Source organism: Schistocerca nitens, chromosome 1, assembly GCF_023898315.1.
Source record: "Schistocerca nitens isolate TAMUIC-IGC-003100 chromosome 1, iqSchNite1.1, whole genome shotgun sequence".
NCBI lineage: Eukaryota > Metazoa > Arthropoda > Insecta > Orthoptera > Acrididae > Schistocerca > Schistocerca nitens.
Genome location: NC_064614.1, coordinates 705,046,383 through 705,068,974, shown reverse-complemented (window position 1 = coordinate 705,068,974; position 22,592 = coordinate 705,046,383). Strand labels below are relative to the sequence as shown.

The following is a 22,592-nucleotide window of genomic DNA, read 5'->3' as shown; positions in this document are numbered from 1 at the left end:
CATAGTACTGGCAATCTCCATAGTAGACTTCTTGGGTCTTCAAGGGTTGTGTCAATAAACCAACATTTGTTTCATCTTCACCACAACATGTGATGTTTCCCAGTGACATTGTTTATATTTGTACCCCTAGGGCTTTCGTTAGATCTATAACCCTCAAATTTGTTTGACTTATTGATTTCTCGAAGCTTGATGAAACTTTTAGTAATCATGTGGAGAACCTTATACATTTTATTATTTAGGGTCAATTGCCACGTCCTGCACTGTAAGGATATATTTTCAACATCATTTTGCAATTCACTTTGCTCTTCTGAGAAGTTTACTAGATGACAGCATTACCTGCCACAAATCTGAGAGAAATGTTCTGATTGTCTGCTAAATAGTTTATATACAGCCTCTGATAATTAAGTTTGGTGATTAGTCCTGTAACGTTAATGTACATGAACTATGAACTACAGCTACCTTACTGTCCTTCAAAATAGTCACCTCCATAACTATGCACTGCTGAGCACTGCAATACATGTCCTGGAAACTTTGAACGAAGTCTTCCTTTGGGATAGTATTCAAAAGCCGTGTTACAGTTCACTGGATGTCAGAAATATCGTCAAATCTCTTTGCTTTCAAAGCGAATTTCAGTCAAGGGAATAGGAAGAAGTCTGGAGGATTGAGATCCAGCAAGTATGGTGAATGTTCAAGTTGCACCACCCCCTTTTTCGCCAGGAACTCTATGACAATATTGGCTGTGTGTGGGTGAGTGTTGCCATGAATAAAAAACCAGGACTTTGTTGTGCGTACTGGGGTCATACCCTGCACAGACATTGCATGAAATGGGTCAAAATTTCAATGTTGTGTGCAGCATTCAACATAGTTTCCTCAGGCGGAAAATCCTTATGGATAATGCTGTGACTATCAAAAAAGGTGAAGAGCATCATTTTGATGCGTGATTTTTCGAATCTGATCTTTTTCCAACGTGATGTCATAGAACACCATTCCATGCTATGCCGTTTTGTTTCAGGGTCACACTGGAGACATCAGGTTTCATCCTCAGTGACAATACGGTTCAAGAAATTGGGTGTCGAATCCACCATTTCGACAAAATCCTGTGAAGCCTCTACACATACCTACTCCTGATTGTCAGTCAAGTGATGTGGCAGAAGAGGACAACACGTTTTCCTCTTCCCTAACTCCTGGGTAAGGATTTGTCGCACGGATTCATGGTTCATCTGCAGTTCATCTGCTATCATGCGCACAATTAATCAATGGTTGTTCTTGACTAATGTCCTCACTTTCTCAATGTTTTTGTCACTGATGGTGGTTGCTGGTTGTCCACTACAGGGATCGTCAGAAACACATTCCCAGCCTCCTCGAAAACGAACGAACCACTCATACACACACTTCACTTCATGGGCAGTGCTTGATCTCCATAAACACATACCAGCATTGCATGCCTTTCTTTCGGTGTCTTGCCAAGCTTAAAACAAAATTTTAAATTGATCCTTTGCTCATTCATTATCCTGTTCTCAGTTCAGAACCAATGCACTAAACAAGCGCTTCATCAAACAGGTCTAACACGGAACACACACGATGCTCAACTGAACTATGGGGGAGCAGGTTGTCAATACCGGCCACTACACAGGTGCAGCATTGTGACTCACCAGTGTTGCCCTGACTTCATTCACTGAACTTTATTGTCAGAGGTTGTATATTAGAAATAGCAAAAGGTCTACATCACTTTACTTGCAGAATCACACTCATCACTTCATTTCACTAGGTGTGATGTCCTGTCAGTTACTACGAACTGTGACCTTTTAGACAGGAAATTACAAAGCCAATCTGTAAGTGAGACAATAGTAGTCCATAGTAAAGTATTGTGACAGGAAGCCGCTAATGAGGAATAATATCAAAAGCATTTTTAAACTACAGAGTCAATTTGAGAGTCCCTGTACACAATACATTGTGCAAATAAAGTGCGAGCTGTCTCTCACAAGAGTGATGCTTTCCAAATCCATGCTGCTTTGATGTCAACAGTTAATATATTTCAGAGCATTTCATAACACTGGAACAAAGTATTTGTTCATGTGTCCTGCTACATGTCGATTTCAAAGAAAAGGATCTGAAATTCAGTGGATTATGTTTATTTTCTTCAATATGTATTGCAGTGGTCTTTGCAACTTTCCATTCTTCTCCAGTACCATAAATACTAGACTACTCCTTGTTGATGCAAAAGATGTGCTCCTAAATTGTTAGCCTACTCAAGAAAGACTTGTCTGGAAACACAGCTGTCCTGCTATGTCTATGATAGGGTCACAACATATTGGAACATGTCTGGTGACACTGTGATAGTTTTGTTACTTTCTGGAATGACAGAGAATTATCTTGCAAGATTCACTTGATATATCTGAGATATACCAATCAAAAATTCTTAATAAATTCGGCTTTAATGTGTCAACGACTTAGCCAATAAATGTTTACAGACAGTGGAGATTATTTTCGCGCAGCAGTTACAACTAATCTCATTGTCTAGACTGCAAATTGTCTGTACCAACCATAACAAGGGCAAGGAGGAGGTGATGAATGCTGCAGCTGTTGCTCCAAGCATTGTAAAGAGGCAGAGGCAATAAATAGCCCTCAGTTCCAAACTGGTGCAAGAGTAACATTTTACCTCCTCTGTAACAGTGCTCTGAATGACTCGTTTGGGGACTGAAGACCTCAGATGTTAAAGTCTCACAGTGCTCATAGCCCAAGGACACCTTTAGAAATTTTGTCATCATAATACGTCTCACTATGATCAGTAACCAGTAGATCTAGAGGTAAGGAACATAAAATACTGTGGAACTGTTACTGAAAATACACAAACGTGTCAATGAAATAATATGACTTGATACTCTGTTGACTGTATTTCTTTTAGCAACTACTTTCACAGTCATATTGTCATATTTACATTGTCGGGTAAAGATACGTGTATATGACAAAAGAATTCATGTTTAATTAAGTTAGCCATTTGTTGTATGGTACTATGCAGAGATGCCAGTTGTATTGTTGTAGTGCACATTAATAGCATTTCTTGTTAAGTTATTGAACACAACAGACACAAATATCAGAGAAATTGTCGACAATATAGTCCACCTCATTATCAAAAACTGCCTGATAATTTGCAGGTAGTTTTTTGATCCTATGCATGTAACAACTTGCTGATTCTGAGTTAAGCCACATTTAAAGTGCAATTTCCAAAAGAAATAAAAACCAACTTTCTTGGTGATTGGTTGATAAGGAGTGAGGAAGGTAAATGCATGCAGGTGCCAGATTAGAAGACTTAAGGTAGGTGTGTTTGCTGACCCAGCCCCTATGTGCTGGCTCCCACATCACATTAGTTGCTCTGTGACTGTGAGGAACCTAATTTGTTGGCAACAAATGTCAACTCCGAGGGACACATCACTGTGAAGCAGTTCTTAACACAAAAAACCTTCTTTGTGCCACCAGATGTAAATCAAGAACAATACATTTTGTTTTTAAACACACCAATTTTCCAGGCACTCGAAATTCCGGCATTGCCTCATAAAGTTTGTATAATGATGTATATCGACACCTGTTTGCAGCCAGGGTGTCGATTTAATTATCATTTCATTCTAGAGAAACTGCACGGTCATCAATGGTATCTGTTCTTTCGGGAACAGATACTACCTTCATATATAGCATTCAAGAGACCTTTCGCAAACATGTTTCTGCAAGATTTTTCTATTACTTGCTTGTTAAAAAATGAACAAAACTGTCTTTGACCTTCTGTCACGCTGCTGCTCTTAGCAGACTGACAGAATATAGATTAAAAAAGAAAGGAAAAGCATGGTTTCGATATCATGGTTTTGTGCTCGCACTGCATGACATTGACTACTAGAACATAAGTAGGTTATTCACAACAAAAGCTCAAGTGGAAGTCAAAAATTCTCATACCTTGTGCTGTGTATCTCATTATGACAAAAACATGATGCTAACACACTTGAAGTTCGGTGGTTGGATGGACTGAGGCTAGCTTGGAATGACTAAGGTGTGGGTTCGATTTCTGTTGGGGGTACCAGTTTTAACAGCCACAAACATACCTTCATCACCTCCAGTAATGCCAAGTAAAGAACACAGGACTGTGCCGTGATTCCAAATCAACGTTAAACATGTCCATTCGCTACTGACTGGAACAGAATTGGATCAGTTTTGGCTGTCAGAGGCTGAAGCAACTGCTTGCAGAAACTCTGACTCTAATATGCTTTCTTATACTAGTAATGTTATTTTATTTCATAAACCAGTTGTTCAAATGGCTCTGAGCACTATGCGACTTAACTTCTGAGGTCATCAGTCACCTAGAACTTAGAACTAATTAAACCTAACTAACCTAAGGACATCACACACATCCATGCCCAAGGCAGGATTCGAACCTGCGACCGTAGCGGTCGCTCGGTTCCAGACTGTAGCGCCTAGAACAGCACAGTCACTCCGGCCGGCCACAAACCAGTCATCATGTAAAATCACAGGACCTTCACTTCTTATTTTAAGTGACACTGAGATTTTAAAAATATTGGCACTGGACTGCTATTCGAACGCCAATTCCAATTTTTCTCCGGATTTGAAACCTTCGGGATCATACTGGGAATCTTATTCTATGTTTCCTCACAGTGCCAAATTCGTCCAGGTCTCTGTGTATGATGTGATCCTAACTACTTGTGAAAGAGAATTTTATAGTTGACACCTCTTTGGTTGGGGACAACAACATCGATACGCACAGGGCTGGAGTCTCAGACAGTACAGAACTATTTGTTGCATCACTTCTAGCCAAACATGTGCATATCTTGCTACTGGTGAAGAAACAAAAAAAATATTTCATGTCTATTCATAGGTATAAGACAATAATGGAAGGTGCCAGGTTTGAATCCCTGCCAGCAAAAATCATTTGTATTGTCATTTCAGGTTCTGCTATCACACAGTTGGTGAACATATTTAGTATCTGACATTTGATTGTGCACAATTCATATACATACTGAGTTCTACTCCACATCCATCATCATAACTTTACTTCATGGCACTTCACACTTGTGTATTGCACTTTATTACATAACTTTTGTGATTACTTCTCAGGGCCAATATAAGCTTCATGGGGATCCCACTGCAGTGCTAAACATATTGTCATTTATTTCCAGGTTTGGATATTTGGCCTTGCAAACTGATACTGGTGAACACGTCAATATTTTATTTGTCTTCATGCCTAGTCGAGTCTCAATCAGACTCGCAAGCTTTGTCTGGTTTACAGTTGGTTCAAATTTTGAATACGAACCTCTACTCATCATGTCATTTAATGAGTGTGAGAAGACTTCTGAAGTGTCACTTATTGTAATGAAGTTTAATTTACAAGTGTTAGAGTCTTCTTCACCTCTAACAGTGTGTTTTCTAGTATTTGTTGTATTGCGCTATTAGTTTACATCTTTGACTGACTGCTATAAAGAGCAGTGTTCTCTAGTGATCTCTTGTGGTAACCATCGTGTACAGTCAAACAACTGTACCCCCGAGAGTTTTGACACTTAGAGGACCTGCAACACAGCTACATTATGTTGGTTGCATTCAGCAGTACCTTCACTTTATTTATTTATTTAATTTATTTATTTGCTATCAACTGTACATTGCTGAAATTTTTTATATGACCCTTGGAATAAACAACTTAACCAACCATGAAGGTGCAACAAAAATGTACCATCCTTTCATGGAAATTTACCAGACTCATCAAACCACCCTTCTGGACAGTTGTTTTTCTCTCGCTCTATTTGCGAGTGGAAAAGGAAAGAAAATTAATAGTAGTGGAACAGTGTACTGTCTGCCACATACCGTTTGGTGGCTTTCAGAATATGTATGTAGATGTAGGTGTTATCTTATGGAATTATCTTCTGGGGCATTGCACATAAAGTAACATTAAAGCTATTGAGGAGAGCACTCTGATTCCACAAAATTGGAGTAAATGAGTAACAACAGTTTCCTTGAGTTACTATGCTAAAACACAGAAATTTAAATTGTAATCAAGTGGGAACTGAGCAATGATTCTTCAAATATTATATTAAGAATTCTGTCCATATGTCAGGTTTCATTGAAATATACCTGTTAGAATGGTAATTACCATTCATGCGCCTTTATACTATTATGGGTCTCTCGGTTAACTGCCACTTCAACTTGCAGGCCAAAACCCCTTTTTACTCTGACACACTGGAGATATTTTCATAATTCAATGAACTGTATGAAAATTCTTGTATCACTAATAACTACATTAAAGCCTTTGAAATAAAACAAAGCTATCTTAGCTCAGAAGTTGGTTTCAGCAGCACATGCCTTTACTAGCTAGACATGGTCTTGTTGTATGTGGCATGCCCTCATCTTCCTCCAACCTTAAAACTGATTTATTCAGTCAGTTGTAAGGGCACCTACAGTTAAACATTGACTCTGAATCACCATGAAACTTAGTGTTTTTCACATAAACAAATCATTGGCAGAGGTGAAAGAAGTGGCAATGGACAGAAAATAATATCTGTCTGACAGAAATGAGTTCCAGACCGTTGGATACATAGCCGGACACCCACTCAGCCACTAAACCATACACCTATGAAACATGGTAAATACAATTACTGTAATTTGAACAGGACAAGTCTTACTAAGGAAATGTGTCAGAAATATACTATCAGAGTAATGGTATAGAGTGTTAATCACTCATACTCAAACTGAAAATAAATTAGTAATGAATACAGAACAGTACCTCATCATCAAGGCATCTGGCATCCAATATTGACTGCATTCTTTCCCCTGAGAAAGACAAATTTGAATCAATGTAATATATACTTTGTTTCAAATTTGATGTTACATGTGCTGTTGTTGCAAGACAAATTTGGGTTTTCCCTGTACCAGAAAGACCACACAACTCATATATGTTTCCTGTAAGCAAGCCACCTTCCAATATTGTGTCAATGCTGCAAAATTTCAATAATATGAGTGAGCCATATTCTAACAAGTATTGATATTTATTGTGTACAAACAGAGGTAGCTTTGTTACCATACCTTTTAATGCCTGTCTGTATAAGTGCTGAATTTGCTACTAAATCATTGTACATGCCGATTCCTTTACGAGGAAATGCTGAGTAATCAGTTATAAGAGAGCTGCGAATCTGTATCACATCCTGGAAAAACATATATAATCAAAAATTTCAAATATGTATTGCAATATCTATGTAAGTCTTTGTTAGACATTTATGCAAGATAAGATAGTAACATGAACTATGCTGAATGAGATTATGTTCTTTCTCGTATCTTAACAGACACATGTATGACACTTCATGCAGCAAAAATTGGTAGCTAAGTAATAAATAATTCCAACCACACAGAAGAGATGAGTTGAAAATAATCGAGAGTTTTAGTTTTATACAGTACTAAAATATCCAACTAAAGTTATTGCTGAAAATAAAAGTGTATTTGACTTGTTATCAATAATGGAAATTCCTGGTTGAATCAGTACATAAAATAAGGAAAAGGAAACCACTCACCTGGAGCACAGAAACATTTGTTAGTAAAAACAACATTTGCACTAGCTCTTTTTCTAGCGAAAGTATACGCATTTACACACATAACCACAAAGTCACCAAAATGCACACTCCTGTGGCCATGGGCAAGACTCTGTGACAGCATAATTGACTTGTCCAAAATCTGAAATATTTCTAGCATTTTATTCATTATGTCTGCCTGTACCTCAAAGTCTCCTCTGTTTTGTGGGTAGCGATCTACCCTTTCCATGTTGTTGTTATTCCATCCTAGACATTCCACTGTTTTATTCCTATGTCTGTATTCCACAAAGCAGTTATATTAACATACATGAAACTGTCAATACAAAATTCAATAGAGAAACCTAATAAATTTAAGGGATATAAAATGTAGACTGGCTGTGGCAAGGCAAGCGTTTCTGAAGAAGAGAAATTTGTTGACATCGAATACAAATTTAAGTGTCAGGAAGTCGTTTCTGAAAGTATTTGTATGGAGTGTAGCCATGTATGGAAGTGAAACATGGACAATAAACAGCGCAGATAAGAAGAGAATAGAAGGTTTTGAAATGTGGTGCTACAGAAGAATGCTGAAAATTAGATGGGTAGATCACGTAACTAATAAGGAGGTACTGAATAGAATTGGAGAGAAGAGGAATTGTGGCACAAACTGATTAAAAGAAGGGATTGGTTGGTAGGAAACATTCTAAGGCATCAAGGGATCACCAATTTAGTACTGTAGGGAAGCATGGATGGTAAAAGTCATAGAGGGAGACCAAGAGATGAATACACTAAGCAGATTCAGAAGGATGTAGGCTGCTGTAGTTACTCCAAGATGAAGAAGCTTGCACAGGATAAAGTAGCACAGACAGCTGCATCAAACCAGTCTCTGGACTGAAGACCACAAAACACAATGAATTTGAGACAGAAATGAAAGGTATAGTACTGCTGATAGAAACATATAGAAGTAAAAGGGGAGGCTCTGTCTGTCTTTCGGAAGTAATAATTCATTTGTCAGGTGGGAGAAAGGGAGAGGTTGAGGGAGGCTAAAAAAGTAGGGCAGCTCACTCAGGCCCCAGTATGAGAGAGACTCACAAGCAGTGAGGAAAAGGGCACACAAACCATCTCATTCTTATTACAGGCGGGTCTGCCTCATACTGAGGTCTGAGTGACCTGCCCTAATATTTTAACCTCCCCCAACCTCTCCCTCTCTCCCACCTGAAAAATAAACTATTGCCTTTGACATACCAGTAGAGTATATCTTTCACCTTATATGTATCTATCAGTAGTACTACACTTTTTGCACTCTGAATATAGTACTGACTACTCATTATCAATACAGACCATCATGGCACTCTTTTAAGTAAACTTGCTTATAATGGTGTCAGTGGGAAACTTGCTTTTAATAGAATCTTACCTTACAGATAGACAACAATGCACAGAAGTTGTGTATGATAATGGAGAGGTAATCGAAAAAAGAAGATCAAAGATAAGAAATATAAATTTTGGTGTGCCACAAGGCTCTATCTTGGGCCCCTTCTTGTTTATTTGCTACGTGAATGATTTCCCAAAAGTATTAGACACCAGTCATCGTATTACTATGTATGCTGATGACACCTCTGGGGTTTGCTGGGCACATAGTAATGATGACCTAAATTCAGTGGTACAGAATTTTGTTGAAAAAGCCCAAACACATTTTGAAAAAGAAAACCTGAGGATCAATATAAACAAAACGAATTTAATTTATTTTAAGACAAGTGGTTCAAATAAAAATACTGTTGTAAATGAGGACATTCAGGTAAATACCTGTTCAGAATGTAAATTTCTGGAGATATATATAGATGACAGACTTTCGTGGAATCAGCAAATAGATCATGTCTGTGGTAAAATAACATCTAGTCTGTATTTACTAAGGAGATTAGTTCAATATTTAGATATCGAAGCCATAACAATAGCGTATTTTGGGTTGGTGTATCCCCATCTATCTTATGGAATTGTATTGTGGGGTGGGTGTAGCCAATACAATATAAAAAAGGTATTTGTATTGCAGAAAAGAGTAATAAGAACTATGGCAAAAGTAAGACCCAGAACTTCATGTAAAAACCTGTTTATTAAGTTTAATATTATGACTATCTATGCAGTATATATGTTTCAATCAATATTATTAGTGAAAAAAGACAAAAAAGTGACAAACAGGAATATGGAAATCCATGATTACAATACAAGACAAAAATCAGACTTTCATATGGTGAGCAGACGATTGAATCTAACAACAAATACCCCATTCATTAAGGGAGAAATATTTTATAATTCTCTGCCAAACAACCTGAAACAACTTTCTGGTAGAATTTTTAAAAATGATTTTAAAAAAAATGGCTTATATTGAAGTGCCCATACAGTATGGTGCTGACATAATTTGACCTCAGGAATGCTATGTTAAATATACTTAAATGATATTTTACTTAATAGCATGTAATCTATTTATATTGTGTATCAATAATCTAAATGTAATTATTATAACATTGCCCATGCATGTTAAATACATGTTTCGAGCTGTAAGATAAATAAATAAGTCACTCAACAACAAATATTCATATGAACCAGAAACTGTTTGATTATGTCATATAAGCAGTTCTGTACATTTTCATCAATTCCCATCAAGTGAAACTTCTTCCAGGAGCTTAAAAACAGATGTTTTCTCAAATATATTTCTTTAACCATTTATAATATGCTTCAAACCAACATTTTAAAATCATTACTGTACAAAAAAGACAATCTGCATTGATCTACTAAGCAGTGCTTGGAATCACTTATTGGAGCACCAAATACTTGTATTTTCTTAGATTTGTAAAAGGCATTTTGTCAAGTTGATCACAATATCAAACAATGGAAAATACAGCATGGAATGTAACAATATTATGACAAGGATGGTGAGAAGCATTTATACATTAGTGTAACAACTGCATTGCATGTTCCACTGCAAAAAATGCACCTTCTGAGCTAAAGATTTTCCAGGAATCCAATTGGGGTTAAAAGTATGGGCAGAATAGTCTACAACAACTTACCCCTAATTTTGTGTAAATACTAGTAGAATGTTCTATAATGGGAGGGAAGCTCCATGGTAGTTGCTGTAAGAGAAACTTCTACACAAACAGAGATTACTGTATAATAGGTGTAAAACAAAACACAAGGCTATAGATAGAGAGATGCTGAATGAAACATGTTAGGCTGTCAGGAGAGCAATGCACGATGCCTTTAATGACCACCATAGCAGAATATTGTCAAATGACATTTCACAACATTCGCATGTAAAAGTTGTTAGTGGCGCCAAAGTCAGTGTCCAGTCCCTAGTGAATAACCCAGGAACTGAAATTGAGGGCAGCAGCAAAGCAAAAGCTGAAATGCTTAAATCCATTTTCAAATGCTCATTTACAAAGGAAAACCCAGGAGAATTACCCCAATTTAATCCTCGTACCACTGAAAAGATGAATGAAATAAGTATTAGTGTCAGTGGTGTTATAAAACAGCTGAAATCGTTAAAATTAAACAAAGCTTCAGGGCCTGATGGAATCCCCATCAGATTCTGTATTAAATTTGTGGTCAAATTAGCCCCTCTTCTAACTATAATCTATCATAGATCCCTTAAACAAAAAATTGTGCCCAGTGCTTGGAAAGAGGCACAGGACACATCCATTTACAAGAAGGGCAGTAGACATGATTCACAAAATTACCATCCCATATACTTGACATCGATTTGGTGTAGAATCTTACTTAGTACATATTCCAAGATCAAACATAATGAGGTATCTTGAATACAATGACCTTCTCAATGCCAGCCAGCATGGATTTTGAAAGCATCGAGCATGTGGAAACCCAACCTGCATTTTTCTCACATTACATCCTGAAAGCTTCGAGTCAAGGCAGTGAGGCAGACACAATGTTTCTTGATTTCTGAAAAGCATTTGACTCAGTAACACATCTACACTTATTACCAAAAGTATGATTACATGGCAAAGCAAGTAAAATTTGTGAGTGGATTGAGGAATTCATATGGAGGACACAGCAAGTTATCTAGGATGGAGAGTCATCAACACATGGAGAAGTAAGGAAGTGTGAGGGACCCTTGCTGTTCATGTTTTATATGAGGCATATTTTTTAAGTAAGTACCTTATTGAAATTAAAAAAAGACGTGCTAAGATATCTCAATAATTTTTTTTACATGAAAGCCTGTACCTTAATCTACTTTTCTACATAATTTCCGTCAATATTGAGGCACTTGCCATAACATTGTACCAGTTTTTGAATACCCTCTTCATAGAAGTCTGCCACCTGACTTGTTAACCACTGCATCACCACTGTTTTGATTTCGTCATCGTCTTGAAGACGCTGACCGCCCAGGTGTTTCTTCAAGTGCAGGAACAGATGGTAGTCACTGGGCGCAAGATCGGGGCCGTATGGAAGATGATATAGAGCTTCCCATCGAAAAGATGTGATGAGACCTTTGGTCTGATTCACCACATGCAGAAGGGCATTGTCTTGCAGCAAAACGATGCCCTTGCTCAACTTCCATGGACTGTTGCTTTGATTCTGGTGTGACGTAGGCCACCCATGTTTCATCGCCCATAACAATTTGGCTTAAGAAATCATCACCGTCGTGGTACCGCTCAAGGAAAGTCAATGCATTGTCTAAACATTTGGTTTTGTGCACATCCGTCAACATTTTCGGTACCCAACGTGTGCACATTTTCAGTAATTCAAGTGCTCGGTCACAATGCCATACAAAACACTACGAGAAACATTAGGAAAGTCATCCTGCAAGGAGGAAATCATAAAGCGTCTGTTTTCTCTCACCTTATTGTCCACTTCCTGCACTAAACTTTCATTAACAACCGAAGGACGACCACTCCGTTGTTCATCATGCCCATTTGTGCAGCCATCTTTAAATGCTCTCATCCACTTTCTTACCATTCCATCACTCATAATGTTTTCTCCGTAAAATGCTCAGATCTCACGATGAATATCAATCGCTTTTAGGTCTTTAGCACTAAGAAATCTTATAATAGCCCATACTTCACAGTCGGCGGGACTCCCGATTATTGGAGGAATCTTAAACACTCAGTACACAATGTAAACCAGGGAGAATCAGACTGTAATGGTGTCAGTTTGTAGATTAAGGTACAGGCTTTCATGTAAAAATAAAATTATTGAGATATCTTAGCATGTCTTTTTTTAAATTTAAAAACGGTACTTACTTAAAAAAAACACGCCTCATATTAATTACCTTGCAGACAATATTAACAGTAAAATTGGGTTTTTTTTAGATGATGCAGTTATCTATAATGAAGTACAATCTGAAAGAAACTGCATAAATATTAAGTCAGATGTTGATAAGATTTCAAAGTGGTGCAGACTTAGGAAACTTGCTCTATATGTACAGAAATGCAGTATTTTACACTTCACATAATGAAAAAATGTAGTATACTATAACATCAATGAGCCACTGTTGGAATTGGTCATCTCACACAAATATGTGGTCTTAGCACTTTGTAAGGGATATGGAATGGGCTCCCCCATGAACCGTGGGCCTTGCTATTGGTGGGGAGGCTTGCGTGCCTCAGCAATACAGATAGCCGTGCAGTAGGTGCAACCACAGCAGAGGGGTATCTATAGAGAGGCCAGACAAACGTGTGGTTCCTGAAGAGGGGCAGCAGCCGATTCAGTAGTTGCAGGGGCAGTAGTCTGGATGATAGACTGACCTAGCCTTGTAACAGTAATCAAAACGGCCTTGCTGTGCCGGTACTGCGAACAGCTGAAAGCAAGGGCAAACAACAGCCGAAATTTTTCCCAAGGGCATGCAGCTTTACTGTATGGTTAAAATGATGAAGCCGTCATCTTGGGTAAAATATTTTGGAGGTAAAATAGGCCCCCATTCCCATCTCTGGACAGGGACTACTCAGGAGGACATCATTATCAGGCAAATGGTGTTCTACGGATCAGAGAGTGGAATGTCAGGTCCCTTAATCGGGCAAGTAGGTTAGAAAATTTAAAAAGGGAAATGGACAGTTAGATATAGTAGGAATTAGTGAAGTTTGGTGGCAGGAGGAACAAGACTTCTGGTCAGGTGACTACAAGGTTATGTATACAAAATCAAGTATGGGTAACGCAAGAGTAGGTTTAATAACAAATAAAAAAACGGAGCGCAGCTAAGCCACTATGAAAGTAAAGTGAATGCATTAATGTAGCCAAGATAGCACGAAGTCCTTGTCTACCACAGTAGTACAAAGTTTATATGCCAACCAGCTCTGCAGATAATGAAGAGATTGAAGAAATGTATGATGCGATAAAAGAAATTATTAAGACAGTGAAGGGAGATCAAAATTTAGTAGTCATGGTGGACTGGAATTTGATAGTAGGAAAAGGAAGAGAAGGAAAAGTAGTAGGTGAATATGGAATGGGAATAAGGAATGAAAGACAAAGTCACCTGGTAGAATTTTGCACAGAACATAACTTAATCATAACTAACTGGTTTAAGAATCATGAAAGAAGGTTGTACATGTGGAAGAGGCTGGGGGACACTGGAAGGTTTCAGATGCATTATATAATGTAACACTGAGATTTAGCAACCAGGTTATAAGGAGGAGATTAGCGTTTAACGTCCCGTCAACAATGAGGTCATTAGAGACGGAGCTCCAGCTCAGATTATGGAAGGAAGGGGAACGAAATCGGTTGTGCCCTTTCAAATGAAACCATCCCTGAAGCGATTTAGGGAAATCACAGAAAACCTAAGTCTGAATGGCTGGACGCGGGTTTGAACTGTCGTCCTCCTGAATGCAAGTCCAGTGTGCTAACCACTGTGCCATCTTGATCAGTGGGTTTTATATTGTAAGAAAATTCTATGGGCAGATGTGGACTCTGACCACAATTTATTGGTTATGAACTGTAGACTAAAACTGAAGAAACTGCAAACACATGGGAATTTAAGGAGATCGGACCTGGACAAACTGAAATTACCAGAGGATATAGAGCGCTTCAGGGAAAGCATTAGGAAATGATTGACAAGAATGGGAGAAAGAAATACAGTAGAAGAAGAATGGGTAGCTTTGAGAGATGAAATAGTGAAGGCAGAAGAGGATCAAGTAGGTAAGAAGACGAGGGCTAGTAGAAATCCTTGGGTAACAGAAGAGATACTGAATTTAATTGATGAAAGGAGATAATATAAAAATGCAGTAAATGAAGCAGGCAAAAAGAGTACAAATGTCTCAAAAATGAGATTGATAGCAAGTACAAAATGGCTAAACAGCAATGGCTAGAGGATAAATGTAAGGGTGCAAAGGTATATATCCCTAGAGGTAAGATAGATACTGCTTACTGGAAAATTAACGAGACCTTTGGAGAAAAAAGAACCACCTGCATCAATATCAAGAACTCAGAAGGAAAACCAGTTCTAAGCAAAGAAGGAAAAGCAGAAAGGTGGAAGGAATATACAGTGGGGTCTATACAAGGGCGACATACTTGAGGGTACTATTATGGAAACTGAAGAGGAAGTAGATGAAGATGAAATGGGAGATATGATACTGAAGAATGTGACAGGGCACTGAAAGACCCAAGTCGAAACAAGGCCTAGGAGTAGACAACATTCCATTAGAACTACTGATAGCCTTGAGAGAGTGAACCCTGACAAAATTCTACCATCTGGTGAACAAGATGTATGAGACAGGAGAAATGTCCTCAGACTTCAAGAAGAATATGATAATTCCAACCCCAAAAAAAGCAGGCGTTCATAGGTGAAAATTACCGAACTATCGGTTTAATAAGTCACGGCTGAAAAATACTAACACGAATTCTTTACAGACGAATGGAAAAACTGGTAGAAGCCGACCTTGGGGAAGATCAATTTGGATTCCGTAGAAATGTTGGAACACATGAGGCAATACTGACCATATAACTTATCTTAGAAGATACATTAAGGAAAGGCAAACCTACATTTCTGGCATTTGTAGACTTAGAGAAAGCTTTTGACGATGCTAGCTGGAATACTCTCTTTCAAATTCTGAAGGTGGCAGGAGGCAAATACAGGGAGCAAAAGGCTATTTACAATTTGTACAGAAAGCAGAGATGGTGATTATACGAATCGAGGGGAATGAAAAAGAAGCAGTGGTTGGGAAGGGAGTGAGACAGGGTTGTATTCTATCCCCAATGTTATTCAAGCTCTATATTGAGCAAGCAGTAAAGGAAACAAAAGAAAAATTTGGAGTAGGAATTAAAATCCATAGAGCATACATAAAAACTGAGGTTTGCTGATGACATTGTAATTCTGTCAGAGACAGCAAAGGACCTGGAAGAGCAGTTGAAAATGAGTTGAAAGTGTCTCAAAAGGAGGATATAAGGTGAACATCAACAAAAGAAAAACAAGGATAATGGAATGTAGTCGAATTAAATCAGGTGATGCTGAGGGAATTAGGTGAGGAAATGAGACACTTAAAGTAGTAGAAGAGTTTTGCTATTTGGGGAACAAAATAACTGACGATGGTCGAAGTAGAGAGGATACAAAATGTAGACTGGCTATGGCAAGGAGAGCGTTTCTGAAGAAGAGAAATTTGTTAATATCAAATATAGATTTAAGTGTCAGGAAGTCTTTTCTGAAAGTATTTGTATGGAGTGTAGCCTCGTATGGAAGTGAAACATGGACGATAAATAGTTTGGACAAAAAGAGAATAGAAGGTTTCAAAATGTGGTGCTACAGAAGAATGCTGAAGATTAGATGGGTTGATGACGTAACTAATAAGGAGGTACTGAATAGAATTGAGGAGAAGTGGAATTTGAGTCACAACTGGACTAGAAGAAGGGACCGGTTGGTAGGACATGTTCTGAGGCATCAAGGGATCACCAATTTTGTATAGGAAGGCAGCATGGAGGGTAAAAATCGTAGAGGGAGACCAAGAGATGAATACATTAAGTAGATTCAGGAGGATGTCAGTTGCAGTAGGTACTTGGAGATGAAGAAGCTTGCTCAGGATAGAGTAGCATGGAGAGTTGCATCAAACCAGTCTCTGGACTGAATACCACAACAATAACAAAATGGAATGGCACATTAGTCAGGAAGCGCAGTCGCTCTGCAAAAGAAATTGTTTACAAATCACTTGTGTGACAAATTCTAGACTACTGCTCAATTGTATGGACCCATACCCAATAGGACAAAGAGGAGACATCATAGTGCAGCAACTTGATGTGGCATGGGCTCAACAAGTCATTGGAAGTCACCAGCAGAAATATTGCCCCTATAGCTGCCCGTAACTGCGGAAGTGTTGCCAGTGTACGATTTTGTGCATGAACTGACCTCTAGGTTATATCTCATAAATGTTTGTTGGGATTCATGTCAGGTGATCAGGGTGGACAAATTGTTTGCTCAAATTGTCCAGAATGTTCTTCAAACTGGTGAAATGGCACATTGTCATCATAAAAATTCCATCATTGCTCGGGAACATGAAGTCCATTAAAAGCTACAAATGGTCTCCAGGTAGACAAACACAATTGTTTCCAGTCAATCATCAGTTCAGTTGGACTAGAAGACCCAGTCCATTCCAAGTAAACACAGCCCACACCATTATGGAGCCACCATCAGCTTGTGCAGTGCCTTATTGAAAACCTGAGTCCATGACTTCATAGGGTCTGCAGCACACTCGAACCCTACCATCAGCCTTTACCAACTGAAATCAGGACTCATCTGACCACGCCACAGTATTCCAGTCATCTAGGGTCAAACTGATATGGTCAAGAGCTCAGGAGAGGCATTGCAGCTATGTCGTACAATTAGCATTCGTCATCTGCTGCCATAGCCCATCAACAACAAATTTCTCTGCTCTATTCTAATGGATACATTCGTCATATGTCCCACATTGATTTCTATACTTATATTACACAGAGTTGGTTGTCTGCTAGCACTTACAACTCTATGCACACACCATTGCTCTCAGTCATTAGGTGAAGGCTTTTGGCCACTGTGTTGCCAGTGGTGAGAGGTAATGAGTGATATTTGGTATTCCTGGCACACTTTTGATGCTGTGCATCTCAGAATGTTGAATTACCTAATGATTTCTGAAATGGAATGCCCCATGTGGCTTAGTCTGTTGATTCCCATCATACGGCCATAATCACATCAGAAACCTTTTGACATGAATCACCTGAGTACAAATGACAGCTCCACCAATGCCCTGATCCTTTATACCTTGTGTATGTGATACTACTGCCATCTGTATACATGCATGTTACTGTCACATGACTTATCACAACACTGTATACTTCTTGTTAGTTCTGTAATTCTTATTATCTTGAATGTTACTAAATTGTAGTGTACAAGTCTGGCACAAAGGTACATAATTTTTGCTCAGCTGTGTCATATAATTTTATTATTACAATGATACTTGCATTTTAATAACAGCTGGAAGTAGAATGTCTTTAGTATTGGCAGTAAGTATTCAAGTAGCTCTTGTTACTAGTTAGTTTCAAATCAAAAAATAAAGAGATCTATTCACCAATCCCAGTAGTTCCTGTTTACACAGAAATGACAAAATACGAAGACTCGACAACATATTATTGAAACTAACACGCAATGAAACTCTTGCCCTTGAGGAACTACAGCAACAAGCACAAAACCACCTCAAAAAACTCTCCACCCTTCCCACTTCCTACTCCTCCCTTGGACTACCACTTTCCACCACCTCTACAACAACTTCCAAACCTCCCTCACATCTCCTAAAAGGTAACAAACCCTGTCTTGCAGACCTACTATATTTTCCTCGTGCTCAAAAACTCCCTCCCATCACCACACAGTATCCAGAACCTAAACAGAGCCGAAACAGAGTCATGAACCTTTCCTCTAAAAGCCCTAGTCCTGCAGAAGTATCAGTCCTTTTCAATGGTCTCACCTTTTGCCCCACTCCCAAATTCAATCATGCAGGACTTGTTAAAGACCCTCTCTCCTTTTCTCAGCTCATACAGTGGTAACACTTTCTGACCACCAAACCTAACAATCAGACTCAACCGAATACCAATGTCAAACCCTGCCTGACTCAGTTCACTCCTCCATACAACTGTGATCCACCCCTATGCCCACAAATCAACCCCTTTTAACTTTCCAGAATTTCTTAACATTGAACCTTGTTCACCATCATTCATCGAATCCCTCAACATGCAAACCAACCTTACATCCACAGGAAAACTGCCACCAACCAGCTAAAAACTGATCCTGCCCTTATATTCCCACCTGTTGACAAAGGCTCCACCACTGTTTTGAACCACAAGGATTGCCTGGCAGAAGGATACCCACCTACAAACTCTGCCACTGTGACCCCATTCCAGAAATCCAGCAGGATTTCTAGTCTCTCCTCAGATCCTTAGATCCATTCCATAACCTTTCTCCAGAGTCAGTCGGTCTCCTCACCCTACCACCCCCACCTTCTACATGCTTCCTAAAGACCATACACATAATCACCTAGAATTCCCTGTGTGGCCAGTCACTGAGCCCCCACTGAGAGAATCTCTGCTCTTGTAGACCAACAGTAAACCTGTTACCCACAACCTACCCTCCTACACAAAAGATACCAACCATTTCCTCCACAAAAGATACCAACCATTTCCTCCACTGACTCTCTACAGTTTTGTTCCTTTAGCACATTGTGCCCTGCTTGTCACTATGATGCCACCTCCCTTTACACTAATATCCCTAATGCCCATGGCCTTACTGCTATTGAACACTATGTTTCCCAAAATGCGACAGATTCCAAACCAACAACCTCCTTCCTAGTCACCATGACCAACTATATCCTGACCCACAATTACTTCTTCTTTAAAGACATTACCTAGAAACAAATCCAGGGTATGGCTATGGGCACCCGCATGGCAACATCCTATGCTAACATATTCATGAGCCATCTAGAGGAATTCTTCCTAAATACCCAGAATTCCAGACCACTCACCTGGTTCAGATTCACTGATGACACCATGGTGATCTGGATCAAGGGTGAGTACACCCTATCTACATTCCTTCAGAACCACATCTTCTTCCCCATTCACCTCACCTGGTCCTACCCAACTCAATAAGCCACCTTCCTCAATGTTGACTTCCAACTCAAAGAGGGCTACATCAGTACCTCTGTCCATATCAAACATAATAACCACCAGCAATACATCTACTTTGACAGCTGCCACCCATTCCGTACCGAGCCTAGCCACCCATGGCCATCACATCTGTAGTGATGACCAGTTCCTCCTAAGATATACAGAAGGTCTCGCCAAGATCTTCACAGACTGAAATTACCCTCTCAACCTTGTACAAAAGCAGATCTACTGTGCCTTATCTTTCCAGTCACCCACCATATACCAGGGTCCCACCATATGGCCAGAGAGGAACATTCCACTCGTGACTCAGTGTTACCCAGGACTGGAGCAACTGAATTACATTCTCTGCCAGGGTTTCGACTACCTTATGTCGTGCCCTGAAATGAGAAATATCCAACCTGCTATCCTTCTCACAGTGGTATTCTGCCGCCCACCAAACCCATACAACATTCTCATCCATCCCTACACAACAACTGCTCCCAGCCCCTTGCCTCAAGGCTAATGTCCCTGTAATAGACCTAGATGCAAGACCTGTCCCATACATCCTCCCACCACCAGCTACTCAAGTCCACTCACAAAAGTAACCTATTCCATCAAAGGCTGGGCTACCTGTGAAACCTGTCATGTGATCTACAAGCTATGCTGCAACCACTGTGCTGCATTCTACGTGGGCTTGACAACCAAGAAGTGTCTGTGTAAATGGCCACCGACAAAGTGTGGTCAAGAAAAAGCTAGACAACCCATTTCTGAGCACACCACCCAATACAAGGTTCTTCATTTCAGTGACTGCTTCGCAGCCTGTCATCTGGATCCTTCCCACCAACACCAGCTTTTCTGATCTGCTCAGGTGGGAACTCTCCCCGCAATACAACTATATCCTACATTCCCATAACCCTCCAGGCCTCAACCTTCATTAGTCACTGTCCTTACCCATCTATCCCCTTACCTGTTCCCATTCCAGCACTACACAGCCCTCTATTTCACAGATGCACCCTCAGTCTTTTTACTTCTCTCCTTTTCTGCTACGTCCCCACCCCCTTGCTCCCACCCTCCATCTAACCTCCTGCCTGCACCTAGCTGCCCTGCCCTCTCTCCATCTCATCCCAGTACACTCCCATGAGTAGCACTTTACTGTCCCCCCACCTCTACCCTGCTATATCTCCCACTCCCCAACTGAGCCTCCTCCCCAACCCCACCACCGGGTTGCCTCTCCCATCACGCGCTGCTGCTCTCAGTGTGGCTTCAGCTTCCAGACTGTGGTTTTTGTGTGTGTGTGTGTGTGTGTGTGTGTGTGTGTGTGTGTGTGTGTGTGTGTGTCCATTTTCGACAAAGGCCTTGTTGGAGAAAAGCTCACTTTCTGACAGCCTTTTCATTGTACCTACCTGCGACTCAATATCTCAACTATGAGATGAGTAGCAACTATCCTTTTGATAATATTGTTCCAAACTAAAGTTCTAGGTATATAGCTTAAAGGAAGTAAGAAAATTTAAACTTGCACTCTTATGTGATAGTTCTTGTAACAAACCTCTAAAAAGATTGATAAGCACAGTGTGTCCTAAACCAGAATAGAAGCAGATCCACAGTAATATTTTACACATACTTCCATTCATTCTTAGGTACGGATTAACCATCTACAGAAGCTCAACCAGTAAACTTTATGACTGACAAGGTCATTTGTAGCATGAGGAATTTAGAAGCAAGGAAAGACTTTAATAAGTTAAAAACAATCATTGTTTAATAACTGAAAATGTTGCTGTTGTGATCTTCAGTCCTAATGACCATTTGATGCAGCTCTCCATTCCCCAGGCATTGTTAGCCACCACACACAGGAAATGTGTGCTTCATGATTTTTGCCACTTTAGTGGAACAAACTGACACAACATTGTTCATATTTAGCACACTATAGGCATCATGAAATCTGCCCATTGTAATATTCGTGCATTTACGTGTATCTCTGTAAATGAAGGTATTTTTGGAAGTTGAGCATTTACATGTATCTCTGTAAATGAAGGTATTTTTGGAAGTTGATAAGTATTGTGCATAACATATTTCACAGTAAATCAACAGTTGTGTATTCTATAAATGGCAGAAGGAATATCTGGTTTAGAAATTCGTTTCCATTTAATTGCAGTACAGCTATTTACAAAATTAATGCATTATCTCTACCTTTTATTTTTATTCATAGACTAGTTCGCTCAAAGGAAGTGTTTATAAGTGTACGATTATGACATAAATCCATTAACAAAATTGCACAGCTGACAATATGGATCAAAATAAGAGAGAAAGTCTAGTAAACATCGGCTCTAAAATGAATACCTTGAAACTATGAGCACTTATTCATCTTCGATATTGTGAAACAAATTTCTTCTACTGCAAGCTCTTTGCTTTTCATATTTTGGGAGGTGGTAGTATGGACCAAAACAAGGAAAAATTGTCTACTAAAAAAGGGCTCTAATATGGAAGAGGAGGAGGAGGAGGAGGAAGAGGAGCTTAGTGTTTAACGTCCTGTTGACAACGAGTTCATTAGAGATGAAGCACAAGCTCAGATTATGGAAGGATGGAGAAGGAAATTGGTCATGCCCTTTCACAGGATCCAGCCTGGCATTTGCCTTAAACAATTTAGGGAAATGATGGAAAACCTACATCTTAATGGCCAGATACAGGTTTGAACAGCTGTCCTCCCGCATGAGAGTCCACTGTGCTACCTTGCTAGTTTTCTAGAATGCATACCTTAAAAGCTATGAGCACCTGTTTAGTAGAAGAGATGTGTTGCACAGTAGTGAAGATGAACATGTGCTCATAACTCTTAAGGTATGCATTTTAGAGCCAAGTTTTATATCAATTTTTTCATACTTTGGTCCTTATTACCATCTCTGCAAGTCTGCAGGAGGAGTTCTGGTTACTCTGTATAGCTCTTACGAAGTCTTT

At 39.3% G+C, this 22,592-nt stretch overlaps 1 protein-coding gene across 1 annotated transcript in view; it reads right to left on the bottom strand.

Annotated features, from left to right (window-relative positions):
* The window catches only part of LOC126259726 (DNA repair protein RAD51 homolog 4), a 174,122-nt gene that overhangs the window by 103,882 nt on the left and 47,648 nt on the right, over window positions 1-22,592 (bottom strand). The window contains exons 2-3 of the mRNA XM_049956708.1: window positions 7,075-7,193; window positions 6,776-6,986 (exon numbers count right to left, since the gene is read on the bottom strand). Coding sequence (XP_049812665.1) covers window positions 6,776-6,986; window positions 7,075-7,193 — 330 coding nt within the window. The remainder of the gene's footprint in view (window positions 1-6,775; window positions 6,987-7,074; window positions 7,194-22,592) is intronic.